This window comes from Notechis scutatus, chromosome 4 (assembly GCF_049901735.1).
Source record: "Notechis scutatus isolate UNSWTSFEM ecotype Mainland chromosome 4, rNotScu1.2, whole genome shotgun sequence".
Lineage (NCBI taxonomy): Eukaryota > Metazoa > Chordata > Lepidosauria > Squamata > Elapidae > Notechis > Notechis scutatus.
The window spans coordinates 82,323,093-82,343,608 of NC_142012.1; the positions used below are offsets into that span (position 1 = coordinate 82,323,093).

At 40.9% G+C, this 20,516-nt stretch overlaps 1 protein-coding gene across 6 annotated transcripts in view; it reads left to right on the forward strand.

The window, feature by feature from the left end:
* TSPAN14 (tetraspanin 14) overlaps positions 1-5,427 on the forward strand; it is a 51,135-nt gene extending 45,708 nt beyond the window's left edge. For all 6 annotated transcript variants that reach the window (XM_087963957.1, XM_087963959.1, XM_087963958.1 and 3 more), the window contains 3 exons: positions 203-247; positions 1,446-1,565; positions 4,563-5,427. In XM_087963957.1, coding sequence (XP_087820083.1) covers positions 203-247; positions 1,446-1,565; positions 4,563-4,640 — 243 coding nt within the window. In that variant the 3' untranslated portion in view covers positions 4,641-5,427. The remainder of the gene's footprint in view (positions 1-202; positions 248-1,445; positions 1,566-4,562) is intronic.
* Positions 5,428-20,516: the final 15,089 nt, after the last annotated feature.

Here is a 20,516-nt window from a genome sequence, read left to right on the forward strand (position 1 = left end):
CGTCACATATTGGAGTGCTGTTATCCAAAATTAGGACAATTTTGATCTGGTCACTGTATCCAACAATCACAGGATGATCGCTCTGTCGGAAAATGAGAGCAAAAAGGGTCTCATGGAGAATCTTTGGCGGAAAGGCAAAATAGATTTCTCCCCAAAAGTGTTATGAAAAGTTACATCAACTCCTTTTCTTCTCTCTCTTTAGCAAAATGTGGTGAACACCCAGTGTGGCTACGACATCAGAAATATGGTGAGTGTTTCCTCATTCTCCCTTCCATCATTGCTCACATCCTTTCATCATCGCAGGGTTCTGTAGAACAGTGGCCCCCAAATGTTTGGGTGCCGGGGACCAGTTCTGTAGAGTGGAGGTTTTTCCGTGGACTGGGAGGAGCATGGTTTCATGTGCTGCCTGCATCCCACCAATGGGGCTTTGCTTATTTGAGTGGACCAGTTTCTAGCATGCCACGGACCAGGGCCGGTCTATGGACCAGGGATTGAGGACCTCTGCTGTAGAAGATAGAAGATCTTGGGGGGGGGGGGAAGAATAAAGCAAATGATTAGCCAATGAAATATGTTAATTCCCATGTAGGAAAGGCATTGATTTGATATCTGCAGTTCCATTTTAGTAGACTTTCCCAAATCACCAACACCTTGGCCAATGGGTAGATCTTTCAGTCATTTGGCTTCAGCACAGACTTAAGGTTTACAGAGTTAGCCTCTTGCCCCCAACAATCTGGGTTCTCATTTTACTGACCTTGGAAGGACGGAAGGCTGAGTCAACCTTGAGCCCGGTGAGATTCAAACCACCGAATTACAGGCAGCCAGCAGAAAGCAGAAGTAGCTTGCAGTACTGCACTCTAACCACTGTGCCACCGCGGCTCTAAAGTATGGAAGACTTTTTACCTCCATGCTGGTATGGGATGGTTTCTTTGTGCTTTAACAGATTTGTTCCTTGAACCTTGTGATTCTCAGAACTGGGATAAATCCCCATTTTGTTTAGAGCTTTGGATGCCCTGTAAGGATTAAGCTATCTTTCAGATCACTCCCTACCAGCCAACCTACTTACCTACCAACTAACCAATTAACCTACCTACCAATCAACCAACCAACCAACCCACCCACCAACCAACCAACTAAACTACCAATCAACCAACCTACCTACCTACCTATCAACCTACCTACCTACCAACCAACCAACCAACTAACCTACCAATCAACCAACCCACCCACCCACCAACCAACTAAACTACCAATCAACTAACCTACCTACCAACCAACTAACTAACCTACCAACCAACTAACCTACCAAACAACCAAAAAACAAAAATAATCTAAATAAATACAATTAAAAACTCCTCATGTTCTGGAATATTGTCTGGTGGGTCTCCATCCAAGCCTTGATCTTGTTTTGGGTCCTGCATCTCACCCATCTCCATTTCTTTTTCTAGTCTTTATCGAATTGGGAGGAACGAATCTATACGAGGGGCTGCATCGCTGCCCTGGAAGCCTGGCTACCCAGAAATATTTATATCATCGCAGGCGTCTTCATTGCGATTTCACTATTGCAGGTGAGCGACTGCAGGCTACATATTTAATTTATGCATTTCCCAACTTGCCAAGGATCGACCACCATCCCCATTATCTGCAAGAGATGGTCTGCAACACATTTAATTACAAATGAGTTTGACCTGTAAACTTCACAGCATGTCCTGTTTTGTAGGCCAAATGGGCTTTGGGGTTTTCTCACATTTTTTTGAGCATAAAAGATGCCTTGGAAAGAGAACAGGATGTGAAGTTTTGCGCTGAATGCAGCTTGAAGCCTGATAGTTTGAGCACCACTACGATTTGTGTATTTCCTACTATGGGGACACCAAGTTAGAGCATTTTAATGATGTCATTCAAAGAGGCTGAGTTTTATCTAAAGTGAATGTAGAATGAGGAAATATACAGCTCTTCTTTTTTTATATACTGCCCTGTTTTGCTACTGATGAATTCTTGGCCACAGTAAAGGCCAGATTATAAAAAATGAGCTGCCTGCTGCTTTGGAAAACTTCCATATATTAGGCCGCAAAACCGTTTCTAGAGGTAGAGGCTCTGTGAAAATCCACAGATTTCAATCATTTCAACAACAGAAGAGGTTCCCTTTTATAGCTTCTGGGTAGCTGAGCTTTCGGTTTATATTTTTGTTTTTAAATATCTCAGCATTCCCAGACAAAGACTGCAGAGAGTTAGTTTGCTGAATCCCACTGTTAGGAGTTACCCATAAATTGTGAAGCTTTGTCATGTGGGTGAGACTGAAGTCCCATCCTCTCTCTAAAACTGAGATTGCAAAAGTTTGCAGGGAAGTAGAATTGTAGCATAGAAATTGACAAAGCTATTCTATAAATTTTTGAGCAATATATCCATTTATTAAGGGACAGTTATTAAAACAGTGGTTGTGTCAGCGCTAACTAACCAACTCCAAACCATTAAATTCCGAGACAAACAATCCCTCAAATTTCCATTTTATTTGAGTTGTCATATTGGCACATCTGGGAAAACCCGAATCTGAGAGTTCTGGGTTTTCCCTTCTCAAAAGAGAAATCAAAGATCCATCTCCTGCACCCATCAGTCCTTCACGTGGCCCAACCAGATCTTCGTCCCAACTGGAGACTTTCCTCCAGACACTCCCCTCCGGGTGTAGGGAAACATATCCTTGACTCTCTGAGAAAAGAATGTTGTTGTTTAGTCTTCCACCACTCTATGAATTCCCCCCTCCCCAATTCCCAGGCATTTAATGTGGCAGCCTCTGAGCTTCCAAATAAAATATGGCTTCTAAGGCTGAGAGTGGGTGATGGGAGTTGAACCAGGCTTGCTAACCTCCAACCCAGTGTCGTAACCTTGTGAGCCAACATGTTCCTGTTTCTCTGGGTATAATGACTTTTACCTGGTCGACTGATCCTCTGTATATGTTTCTTCTTCCATGATACTTCTAGGTTTTCCCCACTCCCAAATTCCCAGGCACTTAATGTGGCAGCCTCTGAGCTTCCGAGTAAAAAATGGCTTCCAAGGCTGACAGATTGTTTAAACACCTGCCATTTTCCTTACCTGTTCCTACTTTGCTTTTCATAGCTTATTTAAATGGTTTCCTCAACCATAATAATTGACCAAATCTCCCTTTAATATTCCGTTATTGAACACAGAGAAGGTTTCAAGGTTTTTCTGATTTTACTAGGAGTGTTTTGAGCTCAGAATACTCCTAGTAGAGTAAGAAAACTGCTGGAGGTTTTCTGCTTGAGGTTGGAAAACAGGCTATTCTTGATTCTTCTTCATACCTATCACAGTCCCTCCTTTCACCTTTAAAAGCTTAAGAAGACAGTGGAGGAGTATGGAAACACACCACCATCTCGTTCAAAGTTGGAGAGATATCACCAGTTTCAGAAATACCAGGGCAGAGATTCAGCCAGATGCCTTTCTTTAGAACCTGGTCCCAAAGGTGCTTTTCCCCCCCAAAAAAAGGCAACTGGACTTTCTTGGTTCCTTTGAAAATGTTTCACTTCCCATCCAAGAAGTTTCTTCCATTCTCAGGAAGCTTCTTGGATGACGAGTGAAATGTTTTAAAAAGTGGAAAATCAAATTGTTTTGGGGGAAAAAGTCCAGTGGGTCAACCATGAAGAATATCCATAGATCTTTTCTTTCTATTTTTTTAACCCAGTGGGGCATTTGAAAGTGCAGCATTTTGAATTCAAAACATTTTATGTGCCATGAAACAACATGAAATATCAATTATGTGCCATCAAATACATGTTGACTGTTAGAAACCACATAGATAGATTGGCAGCCTCCAAATCTTTGGGCAGCAGGACCAGTTCCATGGAGAGACGATGGGGTTATGCTTGTTTGCATGGACTGGTTTCTGGCATGCCATGGACCAGTTCTTTCTCCTTCCTACCTCCTCCTCCCTTCCTTTTCCTTCCTTCCTTCCTTCCTTCCTTCCTTCCTTCCTTCCTTCCTTCCTTCCTTCCTTCCTTCCTTCCTTCCTTCCTTCCTTCCTTCCTTCCTTTCTCCCTCTCTCTCTTTCTCTTCTTCTTCTTCTTCTTCTTCTTCTTCTTCTTCTTCTTCTTCTTCTTCTTCTTCTTCTTCTTCTTCTTCTTCTTCTTCTTCTTCTTCTTCTTCTTCTTCTTCTTCTTCTTCTTCTTCCTCCTCCTCCTCCTCCTCCTCCTCCTCCTCCTCCTCCTCCTCCTCCTCCTCCTCCTCCTCCTCCTCCTCCTCCTCCTCCTCCTCCTCCTCTTTCCTGTTCCTCTTCCTCCTTCCATCTTTCCAAGCACCAGCGCCTTCTCCAGAGAACTAGGTCTTTGCCTAATGTCTCCAAGGTAGTATATAATTTTAGCCTGGTCATTTGTGCCTTGTAGACATGAAAGAGCCAACGAGATAATATTGGTTACTATTGTTATTAGGGGAAATCTGTGAAATCAGTTATTTATTATAAATTGGATTTCTCTCTCTCTCTCTCTCTCTCTCTCTCTCACTCTCACTCTCACTCTCACTCTCACTCTCACTCTCATTCTCTCCCCTGTTTTCATTAGATATTTGGGATTTTCCTGGCTAAGACGCTGATTTCTGATATTGATGCAGTGAAGTCCGGCTTTTATTTCCCAAGATAAAAACTAAAAACAGCGAAGACCAATCGATCTTCATTCTTTGTACCAAGATTGTGAAGGGAAACAAAAGGAACTCTGAGACTTAGAAAACATGGAATGTATCTAGGACATAAAGCCTCTATATGCCTTTGGTTAAAATGCCAAATGGCCTCCTGCTTTAATTTTTGTGAATTGTTTTTTCGACATTGTTTTGTTTGAAGGAGACATATTCACCTCCAGCCTTCTTCTGCATGCTGATGGGTGAAGAGCAGGGCATGCAACACCAACCTCCTCTTAGTGATGTCCGCATCAAGACCACTGTCTCTGTTTTCTGTTTTCCTCCTTCCTTTTTTTTTTCTTTACAGTATTTCGAACTTAGAATGTACATTCCAAATGTAGATCAGTGACTAGAAGAAGAAGAAGAAAAAAAAGAAGTCACACGATGCCAAATAATTATACCTGAAGGGTGGGGAAATGGGAGACAAAGGCCTGGAAACATTGATGCTGGAAACACGTTCAGGGAATGTTGTGCATGTTGACAAGTATATTGTTTGTGAGTTTTTACAACAGAAGCCATGTTTGTAGACTTGCATGGATGGATGGGTGAAGGATTCCTGCTATTCTTTAGTCCTTTAGTTGGACCTCATGAGTACAGAAGATGGACATTTCCCCCCTGTGGAACAGATCCAATGCATCCATTTGAGATGCTACGAGATCTGGAGGGGACACTGGCTTTGCTTCAAAAGGAGTTTTCATCCAATGGAAAACCTTTACGTAAATGGATTTATATATAAAAAAAACCAGAAACAAATGTTGTTCTTTTCATTCACTGGTGTCAAGGCTGCATTGTCAAGTTTTTTCTTTATTTTAGACTTTTGTAACATTGGTCTTGTTATTTACAGAAGTTTGGACAAGGGAATGTGTTGTCCTACAGCAGGGGTCTTCAAACTTGACAGCTTTAAGACTTGTGGACTTCAACTCAGCTTGCCTTTGGTTGAGACTCAGTTGAGACTTTCAAGAAGAGATTGGACTGCCATTTGTCAAAAATGGTGTAGGGTCTCTGTTGAGGTAATTCCCCGTTAGGAGAATGAGCGCATACAGGGAGACGTAGTGAGAGAAGTGTTTGAATAATACACACACAGCACACAGATACACTGTACAGTAAATGTAGGTTTTTACTTCCCTAAACATTTGAGCAAAGTTCAAACACAGTCCAAAGTCATTCACAGGTAAGGCAGTCAATTTTCAGTCCAGGGATAATCCAAATATCAAATTCCAGTATCAAAAACAGTTCAGTAACAGACTTACATCACATCCAAGAATAGCAGTCAGTTAGGAAAAATGGAGGAACGGCAAAACTCTCCAACAGAAGGAAACAGAGACTCACTGAGACACACACTCTTCTGAGACTAAGATTAAACAATCCAGGTTTCTGGCTCCATCGTATGGCCGTTTGAGAAACCACACCCAATTACATTTTTAGCATTCCCTTAAAGAGACAGTATTAAAATGTCTATACTGGTTTATATATTTTCCAACCCAAATAACTGTTAGGTGGCTCATATTCCTAACAGTCTCCCACTTGGGCAGGGGGTTGGACTTGTTTTCTAAGGTCCTTTCCAACTCTGATTATCTGTTATCTGTTAACTCCCAGAATTCCTCCTCCAGTCATGTTTGCTCAAGAATTCTGGGAATTGAAGTCCACAAGTCTTAAACTTGTTGTCCTACAGCATCGCTAACATTGCAGGAAGTGGTGACACCTGATACAGAATAACTTTCAGTGATAGACATGGCTAAATAGGGTGAAGTATATTTCTCAAAACAATAGTTCACAAGTTGCTCTAAAGTACATTCTATTTCCCTCCTTCTCTATGGTAGCAATTAGTTTTCATAAATCAGGGGTCAGCAACCCGTTGCTCTGGAGCCGCATGTCGCTTTTTCATCATGCTGCTGCGGCTCCCTGTCTCTTAAAATATGCATCACAATCGCCAATGTGCGACACACAATTTATTGGGCTTTTTTACCCCCAGTAGGCCAACCATGGATAAATCCAAGAAAAGAAAAGTTACAGAAGAAAACAGAATGTTTAATTCAACTACATAGGCTAGTTTTGTGGCCACTCAGGAAATAGTCAGGCACGGGAAGGGTTTTTGTGGCTCCCGGTGTTTTCTGTGGGAAACTGATCCACATGGCTCTTTGAGTGTTTAAGGTTGCCAACCCCTGTCCTAAACATAAAGGAACAATTGGATGCATTTAATCATGCAAATGCACTGACAGGAAAAAACAACGGAATGCCTTGTTTGTATAGCTGTGGATAGTTGGAGAACTTAGACTTATTGGACATTAGCTCCACCTGAAAAAGGGTCTACAACACATCTTTGGAACTTGGAACCATGCAGGATGCCTTCAACAGTTCGTGTAATCTCATATTTACTGCTTCTGTGAAAGCTGAATTACCCATAAAGACAGGAAGGCTTTCAGGTATGGAAGCCAAGTGTCATCCTTCCCAGTCTATTATAAATTAAACAGTTTAATTTTCTGTGGCCCTTCAGGTCTTACTGAACTAGCTTCTCCAAGAGCTTTGGAGAAGGTAGCCAAGTGGGGTTTGTAGCTCAACAATGAGGCATCTTCCAATTGTGTTCAAAGCCCCTAGGCTGGAAATTTTCAGGGCTTGCAGGTCCAAAGATGGAGGGCAGATCCAACTTAGAAGACAATGCTCTGGCATGTACCAGACAAAAGTTTTGTTTTCTGAAAATGTGAAGAATACAGTCAAGTGTTTGTTTTATGGAACCTGCGCTTTTCCTCCTAGGAAACTAATCTGTGATTGTCATGGGAATTGATGGCCATAGCCTTCATACCTTAGAGGGTTCGTCATTATTTTCAGTTTGTATTCCTCTAAAATGCAGCTTTGGGACAATGTAGTCAATTATGTATTTCAGGGATTATGAGAATAATTTCACAGTACGTCATTTAGCCAAATGTTCTAATCCTATGTACACTTACTTTGGAGAAAATCTTATTAACTAGACCTATTTCCATATAGGTATTTAGAGAATTACAGTGGACATGAAATATTTTGAATACTTTAAGAAAATGTCTAAGCATTAAAGCTGAATAGTTACAATTGGACTCAAATTTTCAAATTGGTTCAGGTTTCCAATTCAATTTAGAAAACTGAGTTACATTTATTATTACCCTAGATGTAGTCTGTTAAATCTGGGTCTGGTCCTGATTTGGAGGCATTTGATTCAACAATTTACCTTGCCTTTCCAATTTAATTTGATCACCAGAGACTATCAAATCAACTATAAGGTTTTAAAAAGCCTTAGTAAGACCACACGTAGAATACTACAGTTCTGGACACCATAATATAAAAACAGATGTTGAGACTCTGGATAGAGTGCAAAGAAGAGTAACAATAATGATTAGGGGGCTGGAGGCTAAATCATACAAAGAATGGTTGCAGGAATTGGGTATAGCTAATCTAATGAAAAGTACAAACATCTCTCTCACATCAACACCAGAACTGTTTGTACATTCATCCCTAAATTTTAACAAGCATCAACGATTCTGAATGAATTTGTGATACACTAATATCTTTTGTATCCAACATTCTGATTTCTCCAATTCAGCGAAGGGTGATCCTGGTTATCATTACAACCTTAATAGTAATTCAAGATGAGAATGCATGAAACATACAAAGAATGATTGCAGGAACTGGGTATATGTAGTTTAGTGAAAAGAAGGACCAGGGGTGACATGGTAGCAGTGTTTCAATACTTGAAGAGCTGCCACAAGGAAGAGGAGGCCAACTTGTTTACCAAAGCACCTGAAGGCAGGACAAGAAGCAATGGATGGAAACTAATCAAGGAGAGAAGCAACTTAGAACTAAGGAGAAATTTGCTGACAGAGCAATCAATCAGCGCAACAGCTTGCCTTCAGAAGTTATGAATACTCCAACATTGGACGTTTGATTAAGTAGAGATTGGACAACCATTTCTCTGAAATGGTATAACATCTCCTGCTTGAGCAAGGGGTTGGACTAGAAGACCTCCAATGTCCCTTCCAACTCTATTATTCTGTGTTCTATTTTTGTGTAAATCTCCATGTTGAGTATTTGCGCACCACTACAAAAATGCATGTTTGAGTGTCCCTTGAAAATTAGCAGGGTGCTTAACTTGGCTTGAGTTTTACAACTCTTTATTCTGGCTGGTTTTTCAGGACTGCAACTTTCATAATCTCTTCTGACACCATGCGAAGCTTGAATTTGTATAATTTTATACATTTTTAAAAGCTTTTCAGTTCCATAAAAATGCACCCTGCTTATATAATTCTCTTGTCTAAAATAAATCTTTTCTCTGCTAGGGACACTGGGTGCTACTGTTTTATGTAAAGTTGGTTTTAAAACACATGCTCCTCTGAGAATTCACTGACCTATTTTCATAGACTAATGAAACATGTTTCCAAGGTGAGGGGAAAAAAGTTCTTGCAATGTGTTAGATGCTTCTCCACTGGATACAAACCATTTTGGGTTGTGTTTCCTGAATATCCCTGACCAGAGGACAGCTTTGGACATGTGGGTTGGTGAAAGATGTTTCATGATGGTAATTGGGGACAGCCATCATTTCATGGTGCATGGTTGAAACCAGAATTAGAAGCATTGAATAGAATAGAAATTAGAATAGAATAGAATAGAATAGAATAGAATAGAATAGAATAGAATAGAATAGAATAGAAATTAGAATAGAATAGAATAGAATAGAATTCTTTATTGGCCAAGTGTGATTGGACATACAAAGAATTTGTCTTTGGTGCAAATGTTCTCAGTGTACATAAAGAAAAAATAAAATATATTTATGAAGAATCATATGATACACACTTAGTGATAGTCATAGCTTATTTATAAGCAATAAATACTAGGAAAACAAAACAATATAAATTGTAAAGATACAAGCAACACAGTTATAGTCATAAGTGGGAAGAGATAGGTAATAGGAAGGATGAGAAGTAATAGTAATACAGTCTTACTAAGTAATTTGACAGTGTTATGGGAATTAGTTGTTTAGCAGAGTGGTTGCATTTAGGAAACAACTGTCCTTGTGTCTAGTTGTTCTGGCCCTATAGCATCGTTTTGAGGGTAAAAATTGAACAATTTATGTCCAGAATGTGAAGCGTCTGTAGATATTTTCAAAGATATTTTTGAGAGCTTGCAGTACTGAATCACAAGTGTGTTCTGAGCATCTCCATTTCTGGGACAATTAGGCTGAGAATGACATATTGGTCTTCAGCCATTGGCCCCTTGACATAGCTCTTCTGTCAACTCAAATTTCTGAAAATGCCCACTTGCCAGTGTCTATTTACCACAATCTATTACAGAACACTAAGAAAAAGGAAAGCTATTTCATTCTGAAGTCCGTCAAAGTCCCTTCCAAGTCTTATTATTCTATGTTCTCTACTTTTAGGAAACCCAGTTAATGTTTAATGTTGCCACAATGCAGAAAAGGTGCCGAGACCTTAGAAAGCGTGCAGAGAAGAAAAAGCTGAACAAGTTGCACTCGTGTCAATGATGCTTCCAGGTTGAAAGGATTAGCCGATGATATCACCATTGCCTAGGGAACACCTGGCTTGAGGCTTTTTTCATGTCCCTGGAAGGAGATGGTGCGAAGGACGGGAGCTCACCCCACCCCACAGCATCACTTGGGTCTTGAACGCAGGCTTGCTAACCTCCAACCCAGCATCATAACCATGCGAGCCATTTTATCTTCTACAAAGATGATAAAGGATCTAGAGCGCAAAGGCATATGATGTAGGGCTGAGGGAGCTACCATAGGTAGGTCTACACTCTTGAAGAGAAGGATTTAGGGAGATATGAGAAATGTCTTCTTGTACTCGAGGGGCTGTCACAGAGAAGACTTATCTCCAAAGCACCTGAGGGCAGATCAAGAAGCAATGGGTGGAAGGTCTTCGGAGGGACATCCAACCTGGAAATAAGGAGGAATTTCTTGGCGGCAAGAACAATTTATCAGTGAAACCATTTGCCTCCTGGAGTTGTGGGTGCTCCATCACTGCAGGTTTTCAAAAATAGACCAGATGATCATTTGACTGGGATGGTAAGGTCTCCTGCCTTGAGCAGGGGATTGGACTAGAAGACCTCTGAGGTCCCTTCCAGCTTTAGGATGCTATGTTCTGTTGGTGAGGCAACCATCCAACCAACCAGCTCTCCCAAACTCAGTCATTGGCCATATGAATAATTGGACAAAACAATATTGGAGACTTGGAAGTGATCATTGTTCATCCAGACAGAGGATAATTTCAGCATCCTGGCAAAGAAACAATAGCAGTGACTATAGCAAAGCTTATAAAGGTTAAGATACTGGCTGGAAAATCCATCAGTTGATGAAATATTAAACATCATTCCTATCCGTGTAGCAATTAGTTCCAGAGCTGCACAGGAGGTCCTCCCCTTGAGGCTTGCTTTTCTTTCCACTTGCCTGAAGACGTCTCAAGCAGGATCCCCAGGAAAGGTTTCCAGAAAGACACCGTGGGGAAATAAGGGGATATGGAGTGAAAGCAAGGAGGTGGCATTTTCCTGGGGCTGGGCTGATTTAATGCCTTTCTGAGTCTGTTCCTCAAAACAGTCGCATTGAGGAGAGACATTTCCTCAATGGTTTCAAGATAGCGACAGAAAAGGCAAGTTGTAAAACTTGCAGCATGCAGTAAATTCGTGATTTCCCAGCAGTGGTGCCAATCCCACCAAAGGCCACCTTTTATTGTTATTACCATCTTTGTTGTTGTCTTCCTTCCCTGACCATGCTGCTTAATAGAAACAAGTCAAGGTCATAGCCACACAGGGCATCCATTAGGGAGATGCACAAAAGGAATACACACAGAGAGAGAGAGAGAGAGAGAGAGAGAGAGAGTTAAAGCAGCTGTGGATAGAACAGATTCTTAAAGAAACAAATGCAAACCTGGGACTTTGCAAGCTAATCTATTCCTTCCCAGGTGGATTCTGGGAAATGCCTACACCCAGGAGTGGGCTTCCAAATGTTTAGCAATGGGTTCTCTGCCCAGTTGCTGGGTGGGTGTGGCCATGGTAGTCAGCTTCTTGCACCACGGCGGGGAGGGGGAAACTTTTGTCCTGCCTGGGCTCCGGAGGCTTTCCTCAAGCCTCTGGGAAGGTGAAAATGGCCTCCCTGGGCTCTGGCTCTGGAAGCTGGAAATGGGCCCATTTCTGGCCTTCCTGAACTTCTGGGAGGCCCATTTTTCACCCTCTCTGAGCCTCCACGTGCACCTTGCACTTACCTGCATCCAAAACGGTCCACATTGGGACTTCTGGGAGGGGAGGGGTGGGGTGGGCGGGGCCAGCCAGCTGTGGGATTTGGTGGTTCTCCAAACTGCACAGAATCTTAGCTAGGGGCTCTCCCCAACCAACCCCTTCCTACACCTATCCAGGCAGTTTTCTTGCCAACTGTCAGGAGTCGGTTTGCCATGGCTTGCTGTCACTTATGGAGATCTGTGTGAAGTAGTTATAAGAGCAAAAAAAAAATCCAAGTTCAGGAAGACTGTTAAGATAGGAATATAAGTCAATCAGTTTGACACAATAGATCAAAGGATGGATCTTGTGAGGTATATTTAAAATAGAACATTCCATCCAAAACTCCCCCTCTTCAAGAATACCACATAAGGTCCAAAAAGGCTCATTCAGAACCACAAGGGTTGTTTGATTAGGTCAGGGGTCCTCAAACTTGGCAAGTTTAAGACTTGTGTGGACTTCATTCTGGGAGTTGAAGTCCACAAGTCTTATAAAGTTGCCAAGTTTGGAGACTTCTGGATTAGGTTTTTACTGATGTAGTCAATTCATCTCTTCATGGTTTATTTCCTCTTCAACTTGTCTTATCAGGGGTCTTCAGACTTGACAGCTTTAAGACTTGTGGACTTCACTTCCCAGAATTCCTCCTCCAGGCATGTTAGCTCAGGAATTCTGGGAGTTGAAGTCCACAAGTCTTAAACTTGCCAAGTTTGAAGACCCTTGTCTTAGATTATGTGAGAAAGACCAAACATATTGACAGGGTATTTTGTAAGAATAAAGGCTAAACTAAACAGGAGGATGGAATGTGTCAAACCATACTATGTTAGAAGGGATTCAAATATACTGCTAAAAAAAATAAAGGGAACACAAAAATAAGACATCCTAGATCTGAATGAATGAAATATTCTTATTAAATACTTTGTTCATTACATAGTTGAATGTGCTGACAACAAAATCACACAAAAATTATCAATGGAAATCAAATTTAGCAACCCATGGAGGTCTGGATTTGGAGTTACACTCAAAATTAAAGTGGAAAAAAACACTACAGACTGATCCAACTTTGATGTAATGTCCTTAAAACAAGTCAAAATGAGGCTCAGTAGTGTGTGTGGCCTCCACGTGCCTGTATGACCTCCCTACAATGCCTGGGCGTGCTCCTGATGAGGTGGCGGATGGTCTCCTGAGGGATCTCCTCCCACACCTGGACTAAAGCACCCCCCAACTCCTGGACAGTCTGTGGTGCAACGTGGCATTGGTGGGATGGAGCAAGACATGATGTCCCAGATGTGTTCAATTGGATTCAGGTCTGGGGAACGGGCGGGCCAGTCCATAGCATCAATGCCTTCATCTTGCAGGAATTGCTGACACACTCCAGCCACATGAGGTCTGGCATTGTCGTGCATTAGGAGGAACCCAGGGCCAACCGTACCAGCATATGGTCTCACAAGGGGTCTGAGGATCTCATCTCGGTACCTCATGGCAGTCAGGCTACCTTTTGTGAGCACATGGAGAGCTGTGCGGTCCCCTAAAGAAATACCACCCACACCATTACTATTTTTTTTTAATAAAGTTTTATTTGGGTTTTCACACAAACAAAATACAAGTAAAACATCTTTTTTGAAAATAGCATGGTCCCAGGTTGAACTTCTTTATACAGACACAAAACTCAATTTCATGATCCTTTTTGTATTCTATTCCATATCTTATACTATTTTACATTTTCTATATAGTTTTTCCCCTCTTTTAATTTTCTCAATTTTATTTTGATTATCTCATCTCAATTCAAATCATTATATTTATACTTTTGTCTGTTCTGTTTCAATTTCATATTATCTTTTCTCATTAAACAAATTTTCTCCTGTAGTTACTAATTGGAGTATGACACCTTTATATTTTTTTAATTACATCCATTCAACTCTTATTTAAACTTCAATATATACCTTAAGTTTATGACCTTCAATATAATACATAATACATAACTTCCAATCGAATTCTGCTTGGTACATTGTTATAATACACACTATATTCTTTTTTTAAAAAAAGAAAGATTGTAAATATATGTAATTATAAACCCTCATTCCATTCCAGTTCAGTTCTATCATTAATAATCATTAACATCTTAACATCTTTAACACTTCTTTTCAATTAAATATCATACTTCCTTAAAAACACATATAATCTCCATAATTAATTTTTCCCTTATTTCTCTTCACATATGTTTTATAAATCATTAAATATACCTTTTGTTACATTTATTTATTGACAAGCATTCCACTGAATTATGATAGCTATTTTATCAGACATTTTAATCATACATTTTTTCATATTTTCTAAAATTATTTCTGTTTCTAATATAACCATACTATCTTATGTACCTTTGCAGAATCCCTTTTTCCATTAAGTTTTCACCCATTATCTCTAAATAGGCCCTGTTTCTCTATATTTTGCTTCTGTCCTTTATAACTTCTTTTCCTTTCTTTCTTTCCTCTCATCTTCTCCCTCACCTTTTTACCCCCTTGTCTCTCTAGTTCTAATTTTCTCTTCTGCATTTCCCTCTTCTGTTGCTTTCTGATTTTATACTTATTTTTCACTCTATTTTTTGGGGGGGAGTTGTTTTTCCCAATCTTAAACTTTCCATTCTCTTTCCCCCCTTTCCTTTTTTTCTCCCACCTAAGATTACTTGTTCATTAAAGATGGCTTCTTCTTTGTCGCAATCTTCTTGTTCTGCAGGCATTTCTTGTTGTTTCTCATAATTCCAAATCTCCATTTCTAAAAACTGAAATATGAAGCCAAAAGAACCTCTCCCTTCTTGTGCATCTTCTTTGTACTTTTTAAGTTCCATTTTCAGTTCTTCTAAAAGTGAAGCTGTTTTAAACAACCACCCGATTGATTTTAGTCATTCAAAACAATAACCAAGAATCCAGAAATCATCAAGTAATCCAGGTAGTCCGGAGTTATATCTTCTTATTTCTTTTTCGACTTTCTCTTCCTGGGGTTTTTGTTGCGATATTTCAGTTAGAATGTATCTTTTGGAAGTCTTGTTGAGATTTTGCTGCAAGTTCTTTTTTAATTCCAGGCAGTCTCCTCCCTTCCAAATCCTACCCTTTTATTCTTTTTCTCTCCTTTCCTGTTTTCAAAAGCTTTTAATTATCCAGAAATCTTTATTATCCCATTGACTTTTTATTTTCAGCATTAAATGCCTATTGATGTCAAAGTGGATTTTTTCCAATTTCTTGCTTAAGTCTCTTAGCTGTCAGTATAGGAAAAGGAGAAAACCAAATCTTTTCCCTTTTCTCTCTCCTTCGCAGCTTAAAATTTTTCTTAGGGAACAATGTTATTGGTTTTTTTTAATAGTTTCAATTCCAGGGTACCTTATTTGTTGCTTTTGCTGTTTGACCTGGTCAACCAAAAGTTTCTCTTTTTATCTTCCTCCTGCACATTCTTTTCCGGTCGAGTTCTTCTTTGTGGTGGCCATTTCTGACCACCGCTGCAACCGCCTTCGGGAAAGGGAGTAATGGCCAGCTGGGGAGGAGAGATGCGGCTCTCCTCAACCCCACAGGCAGTCTCCCCCCTCTTCACCACCTCTACGGGATGGCTTAGCCCCAAAACCAGCCGGCTCGGGGCGCTCCAGCAGCAAGCACAGATCGAAGCCTCACAGAGATAAGGTTTCGGTCTGTCGCTGAAGAAGCTCAAACCGGAAGCCCACCCCACACCATTACTGACCCACTGCCAAACCGGTCATGCTGGAGGATGTTTCAGGCAGCAGAACACTCTCCACGGCATCTCCAGACCTCTCATGTCTGTCACATGTGCTCAGTGTGCACCTGGTTTCATCTGTGAAGAGCACAGGGCCCCAGTGGCGAATTTGCCAATCTTGGTGTTCTCTGGCAAATGCCAAACGTCCTGCATGGTGTTGGGCTGTAAGCACAAGTCCCACCTGTGGATGTAAGGCCCTCATACCACCCTCATGGAGTCTGTTTCTGACCGTTTGAGCATCCACATGCACATTTGTGGCCTGCTGGAAATCATTTTGCAGGGCTCTGGCAATGCTCCTCCTGTCCCTCCTTGCACAAAGGCGGAGGTAGCAGTCCTGATGCTGGGTTGTTGCCCTCCTCCGGCCTCCTCCGCATCTCCTGATGTACTGGCCTGTCTCCTGGTAGCGCCTCCATGCTCTGGACACTACGCTGACAGACACAGCAAACCTTCTTGCTACAGCTCGCATTGATCTGCCAGCCTGGATGAGCTGCACTATCTGAGCCACTTGTGTGGGTTGTAGACTCCATCTCATGCTACCACCAGAGTGAAAGCACCACCAGCATTCAAAAGTGACCAAACCATCAGCCAGAAAGCATAGGAACTGAGAAGTGGTCAGTGGTCACCACCTGCAGAACCACTCCTTTATTGGGGATGTCTTGCTAACTGCCTACGCTTTCCACTTGTTGTCTATTCCATTTGCACAACAGCATGTGAAATTGATTGTCAATCAGTGTTGCTACCTAAGTGGATAGTTTGATTTCACAGAAGTATGATTGACTTGGAGTTACATTGTGTTGTTTAAGTGTTCCCTTTATTTTTTTTTAACAGTGTAGTTGTTGGTGATTTCTAGTCTTTAAATAACATGAGGACAGGCCAGGAAGTAACAGGTGGAAGTCCCAAAGATACTTTTTTGAGAGACAACTGGACTTTCTTGTTTTTTCTTCTGAAGATGTTTCACTTCTCATCCAAGAAGCTTCTTCAGCTCTTACAGGATGGTGGGAATGGAAGGATTTATACTCCTTGCAGGCCATTTGCAGGTCATTTGCTTTTCAGAGAACTGTCTTCAAAGAAAAAAAAAACACCAAGAAAGTCCAGTTGCCTCCTGAAAAAACACCTTTGGGACCACCATGACCTGGATGACTGAGAGTCTCCACAGACCTTTAACAGATGGAAGCTTATCAAAGAGAGATCCCACCTAGAACTAAGGAAGGGCTAATCATAAAGATGATATTATTATTATTATTATTATTATTATTATTATTATTATTATTATTATTATTATTATTATTATTATTATTATTATTATTATTATTATTATTGAAATTTCCTGACAATGAGAACAATTAACCAGTGGAATGACTTGTCTCCAGAAGTTGTGGGTCTCTCCCATCACTGGAGGTTTTTAAGATGTGATTGGACAGCCATTTGTCCAGAATGGTATAGGATTTCCTACTTGAACAGGGCTGGACCAGAAGTCTTATTTTGTTTATTTAGTGCCATACAGAGGTGGTATTCAGCAGGTTCTGACTGGATCTGGAGAACCGGTAGCGGAAATTTTGAGTAGTTCGGAGAACCGGCCAATTCCACTTCTGACTGGCTCCGCCAACCCCATCTATTCTCTGCTATTGAGTCCCAGATGATTGGCTGGGTCTTCTTTGGTTGCACAGGAGAATGGAGCTGAAAAGCAGGTTAGTGGGGGGGGGGGGAGATAGGGATCTTACAGTATCCTTCTACGTCCACCAATCAACACCCACAGAAGCAGTAATAAAAATTTTTTAACCCCACCACTGGTGCCATCAATGCACCTGGCATTTTTCCAGGTACAAACCCAGACAAAAATTAGATTGCAGGCCCCTGGGCATTAGAGTTAATGTGAATTTTCTGTCTTTAAGTAACTCCATTAAGAGTTACTAAGGAGTTGGATGAACAGTAGGAGAAACATCTAACTTTGGGACAAACTTCCAAACATTAAAAGTTGTTCAACTGTGGCACCATCTGCTCAGGGAAGTGGAGGCCTCTCCTCCTCTGGAAAAAAAGAACTGAAGCAAAGGCAAGACACCATCTGTCACTAATGTTTAAGCTGCAACTTGCATCACAGATCCTACGCTGAGCAGAAGATTAGATTAGTGGCCATTCATGTCCCTTCTGACTTTTTGATTCTACGTTCTGATGGAATGTCATGCAAGACCTCTGCAGAATGTTCTTATTTTCCTTAGTGGATAGTTTCTCAGATTACTATAATGTTGGGGGGGACCTCATCAGACCAGTTCTATCCTGCACCAAAAATAACATTCTAGAACCAGATATTTACATGGAATTATTTAGCATTTATTTGACCGGGTTCTGCTTACACAGAAAGCAAAATTGAGGGATGTTTTTGAGGTCCCATGCAGGTTGGCTATGGATGCTGTGATTGTCCTCTTCCTTTCAAAATGCCTTTTCTGTAACAAGTTTTAAGACGTGCATATTTAAAAACTAGCTGAGGATCTTGAACTCTTGGGCCAGTCTGTCTGTCTCTGTCTCTGTCTCTGTCTCTCTCTCTCTCTCTCTCTCTCTCTCTCTCTCTCTCCCTCCCTCCCTCTCTCTCCCTCCCCCCTCTCTCTCTCCTCTCTTTCATTCCAACCCACCTCACTTTGCTTGTTGTGAGGAGGAAGTAGTATTAGGTGGGCTGGCCACCTTGAGGTATTTATAAAAACAATAAAAGTCGAGATAAAAAGCTAGTTGGTTAGAAATGGATCTGTAGGCTGAGAGGAGTCTAACGTAGCAGATGGAAATGGCAACCTAGCAAGAACAGCTTCTTGTAGTTTTCAGAAGTAGCCTTTGAACCAAACAACATGACAGCTTAATTCACCCAGGTTAGAGAGAATATCCATTCTTTGGACATACTTTGATCTCCAGAACTGGATCAATTCTTAGAACCAACAACCAAGTGGGCTTAAATGTCTTATGGGCAATTGAAGAATCCATCAATAGTAAGAATGCTTGTGTCAAAACAACACAACCATTGTGTAGCTGATAGAGTTATACCTTTTCTGGAAGAATTGAGTAAAAACAAAGTCAAATAGTTCCTACTCTTGGTAGACCAATAGCAGAAGAAATGTCTGCCTGACTATCTTACCAGTTTGAAGTGGCTAATCTCCCCCTTCTCTTCTCCAGAACCTAAGCATTTTACCCATGTAATTTGGTCACCAACAAACTCACTGGATTACAGTGGATGAGTTATAGGAAGCCAATCAATGTAACACAGTAACCATTGTGGAGAAAACTGGACATGAAGGTTCTCTCTGTGCTGCCTTCTTCTCCTATAAGAAAATCAGAGTGTCATTCTAATCTCAATAGGTAAATAAACCATTCAGATCCTTTTGACTGAATTGCAGACAAAAATGAAGATAGAACAGAACACAGAACATAGAATAACAGGAAAGGAACCTTGGAAGGAACCATGGAGGTCTTCTACTCCAACTCCTTGCCCAAGGGTCCTTTTTGTAGACTTCAGTTCAGCATTCAATACCATCATTCCAGACACTCTTCTAAGTAAATTAAACCAACTAGCAGTACCTGAACACACTTGTAAGTGGATCATAAGCTTCCTAACAGACAGGAAGCAGCAGGTGAAGCTAGGCAGAATCACATCTGATACCTGTACAATCAGCACAGGGCCACCCCAAGGCTGTGTGCTATCTCCACTTCTCTTCTCCGTATATACCAATGACTGCATCTCAAATGATCCATCTGTTAAAATACTGAAGTTTGCTGATGACACAACAGTGATTGGTCTCATTCGAGACAACGATGAATCTGCATATAGACAGGAGCTTATACAACTTGCCTCGTGGTGTAACCGGAACAATCTGGAACTGAACACACTCAAAACCGTAGAAATGGTGGTAGACTTTAGAATTATACTACCATACTACCACCTCTTACAATACTAGACAACACAGTATCAACAGTAGAGACCTTCAAATTTCTAGGTTCTACTATATCACATGACCTAAAATGGACACCTAACATCAAAAACATCATCAAAAAAGCACGATAAAGAATGTTCCTTCTGCGCCAACTCAGAAAGTTCAAACTGCCCAAGGAGCTGCTGATCCAGTTCTACAGAGGAATTATTGAGTTTATCATCTGCACCTCTATAACTGTCTGGTTTGGTTCTGCAACCCAACAGGACAGACACAGACTTCAGAGGATAATTAGGACTGCAGAAAAAACAATTACTACCCACTTGCCTTCCATCGAGGACCTGTATGCTGCATGAGTCAAAAAGAGGGCTGTGAAAATATTTACAGACCCCTCACATCCCGGACATAAACTGTTTCAACTCCTTCCCTCAAAACGACGCTAAAGAGCACTGCACACCAGAACAACTAGACACAATGATGCAAAATAGACACAAAGTTTTTTCCCTGAAAGCCATCACTCTGCTAAACAAATAATTCCTTCAACACTGTTCAACTATTTACAAAGTGTACACTACTATTACTGTTAATCTTCTCACCACTCCTTATCTCCCATCCCCTCCCACTTGACTGTTTCCTAATATGATTTGATTGTTGATTGTACCCTATGACTATCATTAAGTGTTGTCCGTTATGATTCTTGATTCTTAACAAATGTACCTTTTCTTTATGTATACTGATAGTATTTACACCAAGACAAATTCCTTGTGTGTCCAATCACACTTGGCCAATAAACTATTCTATTCAATTCAATTCTATGATAGGGAGGTCTTATACCATTTCAGACAGATGGCTGCCCCATTTCTTCTTGAAAACCTCCAGTAATGGAGCACCCACAACTTCCAGAGGAAAGGGGTTCAATTGATT